The 20,000-nt window shown below is 42.5% G+C and overlaps 1 protein-coding gene across 1 annotated transcript in view; it reads left to right on the top strand.

Annotated features, from left to right (window-relative positions):
- Klp31E (kinesin-like protein 31E) overlaps window positions 1-20,000 on the top strand; it is a 154,546-nt gene that overhangs the window by 89,536 nt on the left and 45,010 nt on the right. Inside the window, exons 7-18 of the mRNA XM_080265388.1 lie at window positions 75-302; window positions 430-573; window positions 2,480-2,588; window positions 2,951-3,153; window positions 3,759-3,945; window positions 5,808-5,987; window positions 6,943-7,176; window positions 7,884-7,919; window positions 8,836-9,008; window positions 10,991-11,212; window positions 12,010-12,247; window positions 13,012-13,150. Of these exons, the coding sequence (XP_080121514.1) occupies window positions 75-302; window positions 430-573; window positions 2,480-2,588; window positions 2,951-3,153; window positions 3,759-3,945; window positions 5,808-5,987; window positions 6,943-7,176; window positions 7,884-7,919; window positions 8,836-9,008; window positions 10,991-11,212; window positions 12,010-12,247; window positions 13,012-13,150 (2,093 nt within the window). The remainder of the gene's footprint in view (window positions 1-74; window positions 303-429; window positions 574-2,479; window positions 2,589-2,950; window positions 3,154-3,758; window positions 3,946-5,807; window positions 5,988-6,942; window positions 7,177-7,883; window positions 7,920-8,835; window positions 9,009-10,990; window positions 11,213-12,009; window positions 12,248-13,011; window positions 13,151-20,000) is intronic.

Below are 20,000 nucleotides of genomic sequence, written 5' to 3'. Positions count from 1 at the left end.
TGCCACCCCCTCTGGGATAAAGGCATCAAGCTATAGGTAGATGGGTAAATAAAGCATGATGTTCTATCCAGCAGGGTGTTGGTAAGAGCAGCATCCGCATACACGAGGATTCTGGTGGGGGGATCTACGTGACGGGTGTAACTACTCGTACGGTGACATGCCTGGCTGACACCCTGGCCTGCCTGCGTGCCGGTGCTGTCTCCCGCACCACCGCTGCCACTAACATGAACACACAGAGTTCACGCTCACACGCCATATTCACCCTTATGGTCAAACAGCAGCGACTGGCTCCAGCAGCTGAGGTAATGTGTGGGGGAGGTGTTTTTTAGATATAAATGTTTGTGTAGAAGTGTGTATTGTCTGGTTAAGTTTGTGTTTGTGTATATAGTTGAGATTATAAGGCCACTGTGGTATTGTTCTTGCCAGGAGGGGGAGGAGAGTGAGGGTTTGCCGGAGCTGGAAACCCTGACCGCCAAGTTCCATTTTGTGGACCTGGCGGGGTCAGAGCGACTCAAGCGGACGGGAGCCACGGGGGAACGCGCCAGGGAAGGCATCTCCATCAACTGCGGATTGGTACGTCTGCCGCATGCTTCACCCTGTTACAGTAAAGCCTCATTATAAGTTGCCTTTCTGCTATTCATTGTTCCTGTTAAGTCCACAGTGAATTACAGGAGAAATGCCCGTTCAAGTTCAGTTCATGTAAGCCCGATTTGCTAGCCTCCCTCACTTCCAGGTCCAGTTGTATAGAATAAATTATGATATTTAAGATATATCTTCACTCACTCATCAAGGTTGGTCACTCTCATCATAAATGTCAGGACCAACTAGCGTAACCCCAATCTCCTACACTCCTCATGGGGCAACACAGGATTAGATGATGATGATGATGATGATGATGATGAAATATACTGTATCCTGGTTTTATAATGTGGACTGCCTGTATGTTGTTTCTTATCCTTTTGTTATCATTTCTAGGGGCATAGGACTTCTTTTGTGGAATAGATGGTTGAGGGATGTTTGTATAATCAGGCCATGTTATTTCATTGCCATCACACAAAAGGATCCCTCTCCAGCACCTAGATTTTAAAGTGCAAGGCCTCACAGTGGTGTTATATTAAGGCTGCTGCCAGATAAGTTTATTCAGTTTAGGAGAACCTTTCTTGCATCACTTCTTTCCTTCTGACCTCTCTTTCTTCATTATTTCTGTTTCTTCCTTCTTTCAGTGCCACCACATAAAAGGGTCCCTCTCCAGCACCTAGATTTTAAAGTGCAAGGCCTTACAGTGGTGTTATATTAAGGCTGTGGCCATATAGTTTATTCAGTTTAGGAGAACCTCTACTCTCTATAGAATTAAGCCCACAGGAGCATGATTAAGTTTTTCTATTAACCATTTCAGTTTAGTGAAATAGTTTACATCTTATTCTTGCCACAGTTCAGTGAGATAGTTTACATCTTATTCTTGCCACAGTTCAGTGAGATAGTTTACATCTTATTCTTGCCACAGTTCAGTGAGGTAGTTTACATCTTATTCTTGCCACAGGTCAGTGAGATAGTTTACATTTTATTCCTGCCACAGTTGGGTGAGATAGTTTACATCTTATTCTTGCCATGGTTGAGTGAGATAGTTTACATTTTTTATTTCCATCAGTTCAGTGAGATAGTTTACATTTCATTCTTGCCACAGTTCAGCAAGATAGTTTACATTTTAGCAACAGTTCAGTGAGATAGTTTACATTCTAGCAACAGTTCAGTGAGATAGTTTACATTCTAGCAACAGTTCAGTGAGATAGTTTACATTCTTGCCACAGTTCAGTGAGATAGTTTACATTCTAGCAACAGTTCAGCGAGATAGTTTACATTCTAGCAACAGTTCAGTGAGATAGTTTACATTCTAGCAACAGTTCAGTGAGATAGTTTACATATTATTCTTGCCACCTCCTGATGATTATGTTCAAATTAGGAGAGACAGAACTAGAGGGGTCAGATACAACCTTTATTAATCCATTCAAGACAAGAGACCGTCATACATTGAATAAAACCATCAGGAACTGGCAGGAATTAATAAAAAACGTGTTCAGTGGAAGGAGTTGAACCTTTATTTATTTATTTTTTTTTATGCAAGAAAGAAGGAACCTAATGTCAAGAGCCCACAAACCGTTCCTTCCAAGAAAAAACAAAAACAATACAAAAGAGAGCCAAATTCAAGCTTGTGAGGGGGAGGCCGAGGATGAGGTGGAGGGATGGAGTGGAGAGGTATGTGAGAGAGAGGGATGTGAGCTGGGAGCAGGGCAGTGAAATGGTGGGGGACAGAGCGACATGGAGGCGATTTGTTTGTGGCCACCCCTTACGGGATTAAGACGTCTGGTGATAGATAGATAGACAGATAGATAGCATTCATTCATTTGGAGATGCCTGAACCCCAGATCATTTCAATAAGCCATTCATCCTTCCTGCTAACTCTTTCGCCTCCTCCACACAGCTGGCCTTGGGTAATGTAATCTCAGCGCTGGGGGACGCCACAAAGCGGGGTTCGCACGTCCCCTACAGAGACTCCAAGCTCACACGCCTACTGCAGGACTCACTCGGAGGTGTGTGTGTGTGTGTGTGTGTGTGTGTGTGTGTGTGTGTGTGTGTAAGTAAGAGAGAGAGGGGGGGAGAATTTTGTGTATGTGTTCCATGTGTGTGTGTGTGTGTTTTTGGTGATGAGGGATGGATGGTAGTGTTGGGTGTGGAATGGATAGCTGTTGATTAGAGGGGTATGTTGAGAGGGAGAGAGAGAGAGAGAGATGTGAGTGATAAAAGACTTAAGAGGTAGAAGTAATAGAGGAAGAAGAGAAGTTAGAAGGAAAGAAGTGAGGAGAGAGAGAAAGAAAGAAAATGAATAAGATGAGTAAGACAACCTTCATTTTCCCTTTTCCACACATCACACATCTTCCTTACTGACCCACAGGCAACAGTCGAACCCTGATGATCGCGTGCATTTCCCCGAGCGACACGGACTTCATGGAGACGCTTAACACCTTGAAGTACGCCAACAGAGCACGTAACATCAAGAACAAGGTGATGGTGAACCAGGACAAGGCGAGCAAGGCCATAGCGCTACTAAGGCAGGAAATACAGCAGCTGAGGGTGGAGCTGATGGAGTATAAGCAGGTGGGTGGGGGGGGTATGTCTCTCTCTCTCACTGTCTGTCTGTCTGTCTGTCTGTCTCTCTCTCTCTCTCTCTAATAAATCCAAAGCATTTTTCATGTAAGAGTTATTGAACCAAAAGCAGCATTTTTCCTGCACACATGCTAGACATCAAGTGAGATCTGCTTGTATTTTCTTGCCCTTGTATTCAGAGTGTTAGGAGCTGTGAATATAACCATCCCATTATGTGTGTTGTACGAAGAGGCTTTGGAGATCTTGTAACACCTCTTCCTTTGTGAATTATTCTGCACTTTGCACCTCCTTATTAACATACTATGACACTGGTGCAAACTGTGTTGATATTAAGACAAGATAAGTAGCATAGTAGACAATGTTAAGGTGTGTTATGCAAGGTAAGTTAAGTGAATGGATAGGTGACCAAAGAGGTTGTGAAAAAAGGTGGTGTATTGACATTAGATTTAGGCTGGTGTTGTAACTAGAGAGCTGGCATAGAACAGGGCAAGATGGAGGAGTGCTACCAAGTGAACCATTCTGACCCCCACTAGATCAAAAGCAAGACATATGCCAGAAATAATATAGTGATGATGTATGACGTGTTTCCTTCCCAGGGTAAGAGAATTGTTGGTGAGGACGGGAGTGAGGCAATAAACGACATGTACCACGAGAACCAGATGTTGACCAACGAGATCTCCAACACTCGGACACGCATGAAGGCACTGCAGGAGACCATCGAGGTGTTGACTGTGAAGAACACCACACTGCTGGCAGAGAAGGCTACAAGTGGATGGAGTAGCGGTGAGTGGGAGGGAGGGAGAGAATAGAAAAAAAATGATGGCTACACACACACACACACACACACACACACACACACACACACACACACACACACACACACACATACATATATACAGTAAAGCCATTATTCATGTTAATAACAGCAGCAGCCGTAGTATTAATGGTAGTAGTAATAAAGGCGTTAGTAGTAATAGCAGGGGTTTTGTAGAGGGATGGCTCCATGTAGTGGCACCAATATATCAGAGTAGTTCTGCTGCACAGTTATACAGAAGTCCCTTACCTCCCTCTTTATCCCCGAAAGAGGGATGGTGGACAGCCAGAGAAGGGCACCTTCAGCCTGCAGTCCACCAGTGTTACCTTTCATATGAACTTTGGGCAACGACAGCAGTACTACTACTGCTAGTAGTACTGTAATAGTTACAACTATTACTCCTGCTTGTACAGATTGTATTCTCAGATTCATCTGAATGTGAATCCAGTGAGCTGCAAGCTGGAGCTGCCCATGTCTTGTGGTCCAGTATCCTTCATTCATATGACAGGCAGAGAGTTAAGGGATGTTTGTATAACCAGTCAACGGAGCTGCCATGTTAAGTCTGTGCCACCACAGGAATGTGTCCGTCACCAGCACCACAGTAACATCCTTGCACTTGACATGTCTTTCACCATAAAGCTGCCAGTCTGCACTGAACACTTTTCACATAATATGCTAGTGTTCATTTTTTAAGCAGTTAGGATGTGCAGTGAAGGCTCAGGGTTGATACACATAACATTAACATTTATCTTAATGTATCACACATTTCTGTTATTTGCTTAATGACAATAACATTTAATACATATGGATACATCTAATTATAACATCAAGTGGTACATTTTGATGCTTACTTGTGACAGTGAATTATTTTTTAGTATTTTGAGAAACTTATCTTTCATGGTAGACATAACACATTTAACAATATTATCACAAAACATGGTTGTTTTTTAGCACACATCTCCAGTGTTAAGTGGAGAAGTACCGTGGCTGGATATATGATTTGATGGATGAAGGTGTGTACAGTTCCATTGTTACTGTGAACCTGATCTTCCAGGTTCCCCTCACAGCACCATTTATACAGAAAAAGTTGTCCATCCATCCATCCATCATCCAATCCTATGTTGCCCCATGAGGAGCATAGGAGTCCGGGGCAAGGCAAGTTGGTCCTGACATTTAAGATGAGACAGAAAAAGTTGTCTTACTTTATAACACATCCCTGGTGTTGATGAGGAGCCTGCATGTAGTGCCACTGTACACCTTGAGTGGAGTATCTGTTTAGTCCACCGGGGAGCCAAACTTCCTTATAGTATTTCCGTGCACTGTGCCATGGAAAGGACCTTGATCTGACCCTGGTGAAGTGCTGTATACCACAAGGGGTGCCTGAGCCCTGCATGGTGTATGTACCTTACCTGTAAGAAGACTCCATAGAAACAGTGGCTTGTGCTTGACAGGTCTACTCGGTCAGCAAAAAAAGATCACATCCCTGACATACTGAGGCCTGCCTGTACTATATTTATATCTGTCTATCTGTCTTTCTATCTATAGCCTGATGCCCTAATCCCGCAAAGGGTGGCCGCAGACAAAACGCCTCCAAGTCACTCTGTCACCCACCATTTGACTCTCCTTCCACCACCAACCCACTCCCCCCTCCCTCATATACCTCTCAACTCCATCCCTCCACCTCATCCTTGGTCTCCCTCTCCCTCTCCCTCTCTCCACCTCACCCACATACACCCTCTTAGTCAGTCTTTCATTCTCCATTCTCTTCGCATGTCCAAACCGCCTCAGTGTATTTCTCCTAATTTTCTGTTTTTCCCATTTTTATTCCCAGGCGGAGAGAATGCAGACATGACCGCTGTGGTGCAGGGGTATCTGAAGGAGATTGAGGAGCTGCGTGCCAAGCTGCTGGAGAGCGAGACCCTGTGCCAGCAACTGCGTAAACAGCTGAACAACCGCACCAACGCAGCCACCACACGACTGTCCATGTCACCCCTGCATGTGCCAATGACAAGTAGGTGGCGGGTGAGAGAGAGAGAGACAGAGACAGATAGAGACAGACCGACAGACAGACTGATAAAGGAGAAAATAGATATTAAGATAAAGTGAGGGAGAGGTAGAAAGAAAGGAGAAAATGAGGGAGAGAGAAAGAGGAGAAAAGATATTAAGATAAAATGAGGAAGAGGTAGAAAGAAAGGAGAAAATGAGAGAGAGAGACAGAGAGAAAACAAGTATGAAGACGAAATGAGGAAGGGGAAGAAAGAAAAGAGAAGATGAGAAAGAGAGAGAGAGCACTAGAGAGCAAAATCTTATAATCTTGTGACTGTTGGGATTCTCAGGGCTCAGTGAGTGAATATATGACCCATTTCACAGGGGATACTCCTGATTAATTTCTCCCTTGTATGTGTTTTTCCTTTCTGTGTATTCTCCACCCTACCTCACCCTATCCCTGTGTGGAAAAAAATAGGCCAGGATTAGGGTGATGATAATGACGATGGTGATGATAAAGCTGTGATGATTTTTCTTTGACAGACTTTGATTTATAAATGTCCGAATGATGATGATGATAATGATAAAACTTTGATGATTTTTCTTGGACTGGCTCTATTTATAAGTGTCCGAATGATCTATCTATCAATCTGTCAGTAGCCTGACGCCCTATTCCTGCAAAGGGTGGCCGCAGACAGAACGCCTCCAAGTTGCTCTGCCACCTACCATTTGACTGCCCTCCCCCCAGCTCACTCCCTCCTCCCTCATATACCTCTCAACTCCATCCCTCCACCTCATCCTCGGTCTTCCCCTCCCTCTCCCTCCCTCCAATTCACCTACATACACCCTCTTAGTCAGTCTTTCATTCTTCATTCTTTCCACATGTCCAAACCACCTCAGTGTATTTCTCCTAATCTTCTCAACCACATCCACATCCAAATGATGATGATTATAAAACTTTGATAATTTTTCTTTGACAGGTTCGATGTATGAGTGTCCGGATGAGGGAACACAGTCCTTCACGGAACTGATAGAGGAGGCCAAACGCGACCTAAGCAAAGACCTCCAGATGGCGCAGAGTAAACAGAGGCAACAACAAGGCTCTGAAGGCGAGGAGGAAGAGGAGGAGGAAGATGAGGAGGAGGAGGAGGGAGGAGGGGAGGAGGCTGAGGAAGGAGAGGAGGAGAGCTCAGATGAGAGTGGGGAGGATAAAGGTTGGTGTCAGGTGGTGGGGATTGACCGTCTGGCAGGTATATTATTATTTTTTTTTACTCATTTGTTTTTCCTTCCTCTGTTCTGTTATTAAAAAAAAGACAACAGTAAAACCTCGATATAACGGACTTTAGTAGACCGGAATTCGCTTTTATCAGACCCAAGGAGCTACCAGACTAAATTCCTATACTGTATATCGGAAAAAGTCTGACAAAGCCAGAAGCAGTGCGGACTGCCTTTCCACTTCACCTATGTTCACCACAATAAGGTAAATGAAAGACATGTTTATCAGTGCACAGTACAGTATTATTATATATATTATACCATTTGATTAATATAGTGAAGTTATAACACAGTGCAGTACCACATTGCTAGTCAGAAAGGTTTAAAAACTATTCGGCTATCCGGACTAATGTCTGATATATTGGAAAAAGTCCGAGTTAGCGTGGGGAAGTCCAGATGTTGCTTCTATGGGAATTTCGCTTTTTTCGGAGTGGCTTGGGCCTCAGTTAGTCCATTATAGTGAGGTTTTACTGTATATATGTAAAAGGCATACATAAAGAAAAATGTCAGTTAAATGATGTGCAGATGGTTAGTGTGTTCATGCACGTAAAGTGAGAATTTATGCTACGATATTTTTGTAAAACTATATTTTCGTAAAACTTAAGATGTGTTTATGCTTCTTTCTTATTTCCATGCTGCCTTGTAGAAGATGATGATGACTCGGATATGGAGGAGGAAAGAGGTAGGGGCAAAGAGGGAGAGAGGGAAGAAGGGAGGGAAGGAGGAAAGGGAGAGAGGGAAGAAAGGAGGGAAGGAGGAAAGGGAGAGAGGGAAGAAGGGAGGGAGGAGGAAAGGGAGAGAGGGAAGAAGGGAGGGAGGAGGAAAGGGAGTGAGGGAAGAAGGGAGGAAAGGGAAGAGGCAAGAAGGAAGGCATGGCAGGAGGGGAACTGAAAGAAAAAGGGAGGGAGGAGAGAAAAAAGGGAGGGAAGGAGAGTGATGAAGAGGAGGAGTGAGGGTGTGAAGGAGGAAGGGAAGGAACAAGGGTGTGAAGGAGGAAGGGAAGGAACAAGGGTGTGAAGGAGGAAGGGAAGGAACAAGGGTGTGAAGGAGGAAGGGAAGGAACAAGGGTGTGAAGGAGGAAAGGAGGGAGTAAGGGTGTGAAGGAGGAAGAGAAGGAATGAGGGTGTGAAGGAGGAAGGGAAGGAACAAGGGTGTGAAGGAGGAAGGGAAGGAGTGAGGGTGTGAAGGAGGAAGGGAAGGAGCAGGGGTGTGAAGGAGGAAGGGAGAAGGGATGGAAATGGAAGAAAAGACAGTGGGCAGCATTGTCACATTTACAAAACAATTTCCTTTTATTGATCTTGCATGTAGGAGTGGCTCAACAATGTGCATGATAACTGAGAGAGATGGAATGTTGAGACACTTGAATTACTCTCAGGTTAAGCTAAGTATGAGACAACATTAGCCTTTGGTTCCTTCTTCCATGCATTAAAAAACAAAAAATGATAAGCACATGTTTTAGTGTACAGAATAAGGAAGCATTGAATTATTTGGAGATCAGAATAATTAACTGCTGGAATATTGGAGTACTAAATTATGAAACCAGCTTTACCACCAACGACATAACACAAACAGTCCACTTGCAACTGTCCCCCACACAGAGAACTACAACGAGGAGCTGGCGGACCTAACGAGCGAGATCTCCATCAAGCAGAAGTTGATTGAGGGTCTGGAGCAGAGTCAGAGGCGGCTGGAATCCATGAGGCAGCAGTACGAGGAGAAGCTGAATATGTTGATGAACCGCATACGAGCCACACAGGAAGAGAGGGATAAGGTGCGGAGAGAGAGAGAGAGAGAGAGAGAGAGAGAATAAAGCCATAGAGAGGCAGCTGTTAGGAGAAGAGAGAAGAGAGAGAGAGAGAATTACCTAAGCCATAGAAAGGCAACTGTTAGGAGAAGAGAGAGAGAGAGAATTACCCAAGCCATGGAGAGGTAGCTGTTAGGAGAAAGTGTGAATCTAGGGACAAGTTGGCTGATCCAGGGTATAGTTAAGCCTCTTGACATATTTCATAGGTTATTTCTTGACCACAGTCTGTGTGATTGAGTAGACCCATCAATCACAGGTAAGCAGTCACTTCAGTGGGACCATCCTCCAGTTACAGTGCAGTACACACACCATACAGGGAACAGATGCCCCCACATGGTAAACAGTGCCCCACCAGGGTCCTTTCCACATTGAGGTGCAGGGAAGTATGAGATGTATTGGCTCCTTGGTGGATGACACAGCAGTTCCACCCTAGGCCACAGCACCACCACATTTAAGGTTCTTGTCGGTGCCTATGAGGACAAATAGTAGCAGTGGTGGAGAGGAAATCTATCTATCTATCTATTGCCAGACGCCTTAATCCCGTAAGGGTATGAGGGGAAGATCAGGAAATGAATGTGATAAAATAGGACATCAGAACGAACAACAGCGGTGGTGATGAGAAGGTTGAGGCGGTGAAGCAGGAGTATGAGAGGAAGATCAGGAAATATGAGAGGAAGATCAGGAAATATGACAGGAAGATCAGGAAATAGAGGAAGATCAAGAAATATGAGAGGAAGATCAAGAAATATGAGAGGAAGATCAGGAAATATGAGAGGAAGATCAGGAAATATGAGAGGAAGATCAAGAAATGAAGGTGGTAAAACAGGATGATGACACCAGTATAAAGAATGGCTTAGAAATGGATGCTGTATACTCTGCTTAAGTCATTTACCTTAACTTTGCCCAGATTCATATCCTTTTGTCACTTGTTACAGGAATTGCAGTGACAAAAGAAGTCTGTATTTATGGCTCTACATCCTTCCCAAAACATTTCTTTCATTACTAGTACCATATTCTAATGTCAGTCTTTTGTTACTACTCAGCATTCATAATGGAGAGATGGCAATTTTAGGGCAAGCTAAAGTGAAAATGATATAGTTTGTTACTTAATCTTTTCACTCTGTTGATTTCTTTTCAACTTTGTTCTTTCTGCCTCTAAGTTATGCAGTTCAGCTGAAGATGTTACAATGGTAGGGAAGGGATTAATGAAGGCTAAATCTGACCCAGCCTTGTCAAGAAGTCAGTCGAGAGCTGAATAAAATCGTGTGATACTAGATGAAGAGACTAAAAAATATGACTAAATAGCAGTGGAATGGTGGGGGACAAGGTGACATGGAGGTGATTTTTTTGTGACCACCCCTTACAGGATTAAGGTGTCTGGTAATAGGTAGATAAATAGACAGATCCTTTTGGCACAACGATACTTCACAGATGATCTCCAGCATTAGGATGAGTGACAGTAGAATGGACGAGATGATGGAGATGTACTGATGCCAAAATAAAGAGAGGTTTATAAATGGATAGAGTGAGTGAGTTAATAAATATACAGTGATGGTAATAACTCTGATCTCTGCCATACTTCAGAGGTAATGAAAAGGTGAAGGTAATGAAGCAGGAGTACAAGAGGAAACTCAACAACTTGCATTGATAGGCATAAGTGATTCAACCCTGAGGTGGTTTGGCCATATGGAGAGGATGGAGAGTGAGAGACTGACAAGGAGAGTGTGAGTGAAGTGGAAGGGGGGAGAGGGAGGGGGAGGCCAAGGATGAGATGGAGGGATAGAGTGGAGAGGTATAAGTGAGAGGGATGTGTGAGCTGGGAGCAGGGCAGTGAAATGGCGGGGGACAGGGCGACATGAAGGCGATTTGTTTGTGGCCACTCCTTATGGGATAAAAGCGTCTGGCAGTAAAGAGATAGATAGATTTAACCTTCTTGATTCACTCCACAGGTAATTGCCAACATCAGAACAAACACAAGCAGTGGTGACGAGAAGGTTAAGGCGGTGAAGCAGGAGTACGAGAGGAAGATCGGCAACATGCAACGTGAACTGAAGAAGCTGCAGGACGCACAGCGGGAACATGGCCGCCTCATGAGGGAACGCACACAGCATGAACGGCAGCTGCGCACACTGAAGGCAGACCTGGCAGAAATGAAGAAGACCAAAGTTAGGGTGAGTAGCTGGAGGAGGAAGAGGAGGAGGAGGAGGAGTACATGAATTTTAGTGAGGGTACAGGGTGGGAGGAATTTGTGAGGATGGGTAATGTGTTGTGGCAGAGACAAAGAAGACAAAAGGCAGGGTGGGTTGTGGCAAGAGAGAGAGAGGCAGACTAAGACTGAGGTGAAAGGGCAGGACGAGGAGGGGTGCTGTGTTGGAGGAAGAGAGTCTTTAGTGAGGAAGTGAGATGAATTAGAGGAGGGAGACAGCAAATAGCACCATCATGGAAAAACTCCTGGATGGAATTTTACCAAATTTAGAATAATAAGTGAGAACCATCAGAGGAACGGGCAAGCAAATTTTCAACAGAGGTCAGGGTAGAACTATGATGATGGTTCTTGGGCTGAGGTGTGCACTCTATGACCTTGTTGATTATCAGAAGGACAGTAGTTTGATCTGTGCATTTTCATCCAGTTCTACAACTAGTACTTACCTCTTCAGAATTTAAGGCTCGGCCATCTTTTAAAATGGACATTAATCCAGTCAAATAAAACTCCTGTCCAGTCTCCCACAATACCAAATTTACTGAGTAGCCCATCTTTTCTAGAGCAAAAAAAAACAATTGCAGTACTGTAATTTACCGAAAAAAAGCCATTGTTATCAGCTACAAAAAAGGTGAAGGAAGCAAAGTTTTGTAGATGATTACTTTTATGGAAGCATTTATAATATTAAAATTAGTTTCTTCTGTTTAATAAATAATTGTTAGTTATCCCGAGCATTATAAATAAGTGATCCTCCCCTCCTGTGTGCAGCTAATGAACAAAATGAAGGAGGACACAAGTCGTGCGAAACAAGAGGACCTGCGCAAGAACAAGGAGATCGCCCAGCTGCGCAAGGCTTCACGCAAGCAGGAGACTTACATCCGCTCCCTGGAGGCAGAGAACCGCCTCAAGAATGTGGTGCTTAAGCGCAAGACGGAGGAGATCGCCACCCTAAAGAAGGCACCGAGGCATGGGCTGAGTAGTGTGGCTGCTGGACGCTTTAAGAGAAGTGAGTACGCCATGTTTTTAATCCCTTGCATTGGGTGGAGAGGGAGGGAGAGGCCGAGGATGAGATGGAGGGATTGAGTGGAGAGGTATATGAGAGAGGGTGAGTGCGTGCCGGGGGGAGGGCAGTGAATTGGCGGGGGACAGGGCAACATGGAGGCAATTTTGTTTGTGGCCACCCCTTATGAGATTAAGGCATCTGTCAATAGATAGATAGATAGACATTGGGTGGAGTCAGGATTCCAGGAACCTAAATGATATGTGAATGGCTGTGTGGCCTGTTTCATTAAGGGTGCTGTTGATTAGTTCTCCCTCTGTTATTTATTTATTTATTTATTTTTTTTTTTTGCGTGTGTGTGTGTGTCATCTCATTCTTAGGTGGGAAAAGTGGTTGGGATGATGGTGATGATGATGATGATGATAATGATGATGATGAAGAACTTGGTAGTCCTTTTTTAATCTTTAATCTTACTGTTGTTATGACTAAGGGACCACCAGGGCATAAAATCTTGGGGGTGGTATGATAACATGCAGACTTTCTTTTCAGTTTATAGCTTGTTTATTTCCTTCTCTCTGTCTCTCCTCCTTTCTCTATCAGACTTCCATCCCTTCCCCTGTTATATTCTTCCTATTTCCCTGAGTAGTTATTGAATCTGTTTATCTTTGTAGCTTAGTTATTTCCTCCTCTCTGTCAGACTTTCCTTCCCCTGTTATATTCTTCCTGTTTTCCTGAGTAGTCATCACATCTCTTTATCTCTCCCCCACCAGAAACCAACGCCAGCCTACAACAGTCAGCAACCTTCTCCCCAAAAGCGGCAAAACAGAAGTGGCAGACGCTGGAGCAGACCATAAACAAAGTGGCGTACAACAAGCAGACTGTCAGCAGCATGGAGAGGGACATGGAGAGGTGAGAGAGCAAGAGAGGAGGAATGTTGAGAGAGAGAGGGAGAGTGCGAGGAAAGGAGGGGGAAGGGAGAGGGAAGGAAGGGAGGAGGAAGGGAGAGGTTGGGAAGAAAGGAAGGAAGGAGGAAAAGAGAGGGTTGGAAGGAGAAGGAAAAGAGAGGGATAGAGGGAGGGAGAGAAGGAGAGAGGTAAGGAGAGAGAGAGGGATGGAAGGAGGAAAGGAGAGGGATAGAGGAAGGAACGGAAGGAAAGAGGAGGGGAGCTGATGATAGTCAGCAGCATGGAGAAGCGAGGGAGAAGAGGATGAAGATAGAGTTGGGAGGAGGAAAGGAGAGGGAAGGAAGGAGATATGGAGGGAGGGAAAAGGAGAGAGGAAAGGGGAAAAGAGAAGGAGAAATGAGGAGGGAGGGATTGGAAAATAGGTATGAGTGCCAGGTGAGAGAGGATGAGATTTAGAAATGAACTTATGAGTGAGGCAGGGAAATGAGAAAGGAGATGCGCTAAAACATTGCAGCTGCAGGGGTGTGAATATGTTCAACCAGGTAATGAAAGCTGGTGAGAGGATGTGGGAGAGCGTGGTTAAGGAGAGTGAAAATTGATGAGATGCAGTTTGTATTTGATGTCAGGCAGGAAGGAAAAATTTGGGGAGAAAAAGAAGAGAATTCAGGTTATTTTATGTGGATTTGGAGATCATACAGTGGACAGTGAGGATGTGAGGACTGGAAGAGCGGCTCGAATGTGTGGTTCCGGTAATGAAAAGAAATAAGTGTTGAGAAACGTTTGCTTGAGTGGGTGAATTAGAGATTGAAGAGTTTACAGTAAAGGTCAGGTTTGCACCAGGGATCTGTCTCTGAGTCCACTTCTATTTATCATGGTGTGTGGGATTTGTGAGATTTTGGTCAGGGTTGTCATGAGCTTTGTTGTATGCAGAAGAATTGGTGCTGATTGCAATGAGGGTGCTGGGAAGATAAGTGGAGAGATAATGTGCAATCTAAGGATGTGAGAGAGAGTGAGGAAGACGGAGGTTATGGTTAGTGAAATGAACAGAGGTTCGTTGGTGGAAAGTGGTCATTGCTTTGTACCACATGCAGGAAAGGGGTTGGTAGTATCTGTTAAGTAATTCCGTTAAGTGTGGTAGTTTTGTAGGGTGGATGTGTATCAGATTATACTCTTTTCATCTTAACTTGGCCCAAATTTTCATTCTTTTGCAGCTTATGTTGCACAGTGGCAAATAGTGCTATGGCCCTATATCTTTCCATGGTATCTCATCTTAAACGTCAGGACCAACTTGCCTAGCCCTGGGCTCCTACACTCCTCATGGGGCAGCGTAGGATTGGATGATGGATGGATGGATGGTATCTCTTCTTGACTAGCATCATTTCTAAGGGTTAATCTGTCGTTACAAGTCAGCATGTAAGATGGAGAGATGGTAATAATAGGCCAAGTTAGAGTAAAAGGAGTACAGTATTGTGAAAGGTAGATTGCCGAATGTAACCATGTGAAGGTGTTTAATTTACGAGGGAGATCACATGGTTTAGCCAAGGGTGGAGAAGCGTGATGATGATGATGATGATAACCACATAACAGTCTGAATATTGTACAGCATGGTGGTTTAATGGGTAATTAAGTTGCTCCAATCGGAATGAGCCTGTGTAGGTTTATATCCAAGGGGTGGTCGGGGTTTATTGCTCACGTAACGCCACTCAGGGATGAGTGTGGCTGGTCACTCTCATCTTAAATGTTAGGACCAACTTGCCTAGCCTCGGGCTCCTACACTCCTCATGGGGCAGCATAGGATTGGATGATGGATGGATGGATGGATGGATTAGGTGTGTCAGTATGATGGTACATGTATTTTATTGTTGCTTCTGCCGGATTAGTGACTGAACTTTGGGGATGCCTCTCATACTGAAGGGATTCGAACATGTTTTCTAGTAGCTGTATGACCAAGTAACTTTTTTTTTTTATTATTATTATCATTATTATTATTATTTTTACAACCAAACAATTTTTACTTAGCCCAGGAAATATATCTAGTAGTCTTTCAGTCTATAGAATATGTTACACTGTCCTCTGCCATCAGACTGCTCTCTCTCCAACTCACATCCCCTCACTTGTATACCTCTCCATCCCAAGTGATGATGGGGCTGATTTCTAGCCTTTGGTTCCTTCTTCCTTGTGTAAAAAAGTAAATAAATAAATAAATAAATAAGGCTGAATTTCAACTCAAAATCTTTGTCTGAGGGTTGCAAAATTAAGGATGTTGTTTGTGACAGTTAAGGGAGCTTCCTAACACCTCTTCCTTGGCTATTTATTTTTGGCTGTAGCTGGTTGATATTCTTTGTACATCATTAATACAGAGTTGGACGATATTGGAAGGATGTATATAACACAGACATGTTTTATTTGGCTCAGAAAGAGGTCTTGCACTAAGTGGGGTTAAAAAAAAATGGATGGACATTTTTAAAAACTGCTTAATAATTGTTTGTAGTTGTATAGATGATTTGTTTTTATTTAAGTAATATTAATGCTTGCAGAATTTAAACTTGTCTTGCATGAATGACTGCATTTTAAGATTTTTTTTTACACATTTTTTTAAAGAGCTTAATTTTTTGTAGATTTTTAGCATACTGTATACACGGTGTTCTTATAAGAAAATTGATGCATGCAGAATTTAAATTTTGTTGCATGTTGTAAAGTGCTTTTCAATAATAAGTCACTGTTAAGTATAATGTACACTCTTGGGAGATATATATTATTATTAAAAGAACATACTGATGAATGCTGAATTTCAAACTGCAGCATCTTTATTGACTGCATGTGGTAAAATGCTTTAAAGTAATTGTAAGACACTCTCTCTTAAGTCTTTCCCTCTCATGGATTTATTTGTGGTAAGTGTTAGTGTTCTAAAATTACAGTACTGTACAGTATTACTAAATGTACATGATTGGGATTAGCTGTTGAAATATTAGTGCCCTTCATCAGTGGAATGCAAAGTACAGTATATACAGTAATGCACGTTTAAAAATTTGTATGAGCCTTTTGGAAAACCTGTAGTTGTGTGTGATGAGTTTTAGGTGTCAGGGAGTTGGAAAAATATAGTTCTATAGATGCAGCGCACGTCTCTGAGGTTGTCATTATCGCACCCTGGCAACCTACCATTCAAAAGTACGTATCATATCATACACAAATCATATTATTATGCATGAATATATTATACAAGAATATTATTATACACGAACATATTATACACGAATCACACACGTCTCATATTATATACGAAATGGGACGCACTTTTGAATGGTAGGTTGCCAGGGTACGATAATGACAACCTCAGAGTCGTGCGCCGCAACTCTAGTGACGTGTATGTGTGGTGTATTAGAGCTGTTTGTATTTTTGAGTAATGCTTTGGGTTTGCATGGTAAATTTAACCTATTCTTTACAGTACTGTCTTGTATTTTATTCTTGCTGCCTCCAGATAATTTTACTCAGCATATGAGAGATTTTTTAAAATTAATGGGCTAGTTGTAAGCTAAACTCCTTGACTTGAACTGTCTCCCTCTCTCTGTATTTCCTACTGCCTTTGATCTTCAGTCCTTCAAATGCATTGTGTTCAGGCATCTTGAAATGAACAGATCCTGAATTTGACCCTCTATTAGCTTGGTTTTGTTTTTTCTTGGAGGGAACAATTTGCTGGGTCCTGGCCTTTGGTTCCTTCTTCCTTGCATTAGAGGAAAAAAAATATATATGAAAGGTTTCCCATACGCTGAATCTATCTATCTATCTATTGCCAGACGCCTTAATCCCGTAAGGGGTGGCCACAAACAAATCACCTCCATGTCGCCCTGTCCGCCGCCATTTCATTTCCCTGCTCCCGCACACGCCCCCCTCTCTCATATACCTCTCCACTCCATCCCTCCATCTCATATTTGGCCTCCCCCTCCCTCTCCCCCCCTCCACCACACTCACACACACTCACCTCGTCAGTCTCTCACTCTTTATCCTCTCGACAATAACACGAATATGTTGTTCATCTGAAATTGAACCCAGTGGACTGTATGCTGAAGTTTGTGTTAATCTTGTGCATCAGCATTCAAGATGGGGAGATGACACTTTGACATGTAGATAAAGTGAACAAAGTACTGTATAGTGATAATTAGCCCCAGCCAGTCATACAATTCACAACAATTTAACCCCTTCTGCCAGAGATTATTATTATTATTATTATTATTATTAATGTTATTATTGATGTTATTATTATTATTATTATTATTATTATTTATTGTTGTTATTATTATTAGTTTTTTATTATTTTATTTTTAGATGTTTAGTTATTAATTTTATGCTTTTGTTCTGCTTTATGTTGGATGATTTTGTTCAGTGTAGGAGTGTTTTTTTTTCCAATGAGAGCAGTAGATGTAGCTGTCATGAACGCCACCAAACTGAGAGGCCTTTTGTAGTGTGAATATACAGTCTGGGAAGAGGAGAAGAAAATACAGACGTGTACCATGAGGGACAGGTTGACGAATGAAGAAGTGAAGGAACGTTGTGGGGTGGATGTGAATGTGATTGAGAAAATTAGGAGAATTACACTGAGGTGGTTTGGAGACGTGGAGAGAATGGAGAATGAAAGACTGACTAAGAGTGTGTATGTAGGTGAGGTGGAGGGAGGGAGAGGGAGGGGTAGACCGAGGATAAGGTGGAGGGATGGAGTTGAGAGGTATATGAGGGAGGGGGGAGTGAGTTGGGGAGAGGGTAGTCAAATGGTGGGTGACAGATTGATTTGGAGGCGTTTTGTCTGGGGCCACCCTTTGCGGGATTAGGGCATCGGTCTATAGATAGATAGATAGATGGATAGATAGACTATGATTGAAGGTGTCAGCAGTGGGTATAATGACTCAGTAGCAGTTGTTGTCATTAAACTCTTGGCTGTTGAAGAGCCTGCCTGAACTTAATTGAATTATTTGGTGGTTGGAAGAATTAAATAATAATAATAATAATAATAATAATAATAGTAATAATGAAATAATACTGCGAGTTAATAATAATAATAATTTAATAATTGTCATTGGGAAAAGGTTGATGGAGGCTATTTTTCATCCGTTCAGTAGGAGGTGGATGGTTAATCTTGTCCCAGGGAGGTACTAGCATAGGACTGGTGTGGCACTAAAACCCTAGTAGTTGCCTTGCACAGCACTCTCAGGCGGGGAACTCAACAGTATTCACACAGTTAAAATACAGGCAGAGAATAATACAGATACATATCACTCCTACACAACTACAGTCAGTTTCTTAGGATAGACCAGACTCATTAGCTTTGGATGACAGCAGACCAAGGAGAAGGAAAGCTTTCATTACAGTCTCAAGGCTGTAGGTAAGGAAGTACTGTCTGAAAAAGAATAAATATATAAATAAATTTATGTCAAGCTACAGGACGTGATGAAAGTTTTGCTGGCGTATCAGATAGAGCCAGGATTCCAGGGGCTTGAATGATGAGTGACTGGAAGCGTGGCCCATTGGACTTGGCAATCTTGGGCTGTCTGGATGTTGTTACTCCTCACCTTGCCCTAGGGTGGGAAAGGAGGTCTGGGTGATGATGATGATGATGATAATGATGATGATGGGCAGGACATGTAGCACTAAATGGGATAATGAAGGCAGTACCCAACACCTTCCAATTAAAGAGTGTTCCTTAAGAAAAAGCTGAATACTGTCATGTGGATTTAGCAGCATTGAAAAAAAAAAAAAAAGAAAGAAAAGAAAGAAAGAAGAGAAAAGAAAGTATTGAAAATGTTGGTAAAATAAGAATACTTACACATGCATCGTAAATTTAAAAAAAAAAAAGTAATTGTATTGAAAATGTTGGTAAAATAAGGAAACATACACATGCATTTTAAATTTAAAATAAAATAAAGTAGGTGGCCAGTGCTAGGCTGTTGTAGTGCAGTGTGCTTCATCTTGTGTTTAAAAAAGTAAGGATACTCTTTGTTGTTACTGTTCTGGCTTTGTTCATGCAGGCTTGTAATTGCTTTATGACTGCTTATGTAGACATGTGACTGGTTTGTACATTGTTAGCATGTAGTGTTACCTCTTATAGTTTATTGGTTGTACAGTAGCTTATTTTCATAGTGTGTTTACCTATTTGTATTTACCTATTTGTAGTATACAGGAATTGAGCAATGCTCGTGTTTTCTTGTCTCCATATCCACATTTAACAAGTCTACTTTTACACACATGAATGTTTTTCTCATGCACCACCTCTTTGTCTAAGTCGTTCCAAATATTTAAGTATTTACCTAATATACCTAATTGTGATATACACGGAATGTACTATGCTCGTGGGTTTCTGTCGCTGTTTCTCAATAAGTCAAATTTAGCTTTAAACTCGTTCAAGTTTTTAGACTGGATGATCTCTTTGTCCAGGCTATTCCATAAGTCTATACTTCTGTAAGGAAAGCTATATTTCTTGATATCCTTCAAGCAGCTTGACTTTTTCAATTTCATTCCGTGTCCTCTTGTTGCTCTCTTATCCCATACAAACAGATCTTCTTTGTCGATTTTATCAACTCCCACCATGGTCCTGAACACTGCAATCATGTCTCCCCTCTTTCTCCTTTCCTCTAAGGAAGGCAAATCCAGTTTTTCCAGCCTCTCTCTGTATGACAGGTCTGTCAGACTGGGGACCATCTTGGTTGCTGTTCTTTGTATTCTCTCAATCTTGTTTATATCTTTCTTCTTGTGTGGTGACCACACTACCGCTGCATATTCTAACTTGGGGTGGATCATGGCCACTATCAATTTTTTCATCATCTCCTCATCTACTGTATATAATGAAATGCTACTCTTATGTTAGT

Source organism: Coenobita brevimanus, chromosome 15, assembly GCF_032717465.1.
Source record: "Coenobita brevimanus isolate Jiangsu-jjx chromosome 15, ASM3271746v2, whole genome shotgun sequence".
NCBI lineage: Eukaryota > Metazoa > Arthropoda > Malacostraca > Decapoda > Coenobitidae > Coenobita > Coenobita brevimanus.
This window is presented reverse-complemented; position numbering and strand designations above follow the sequence as displayed.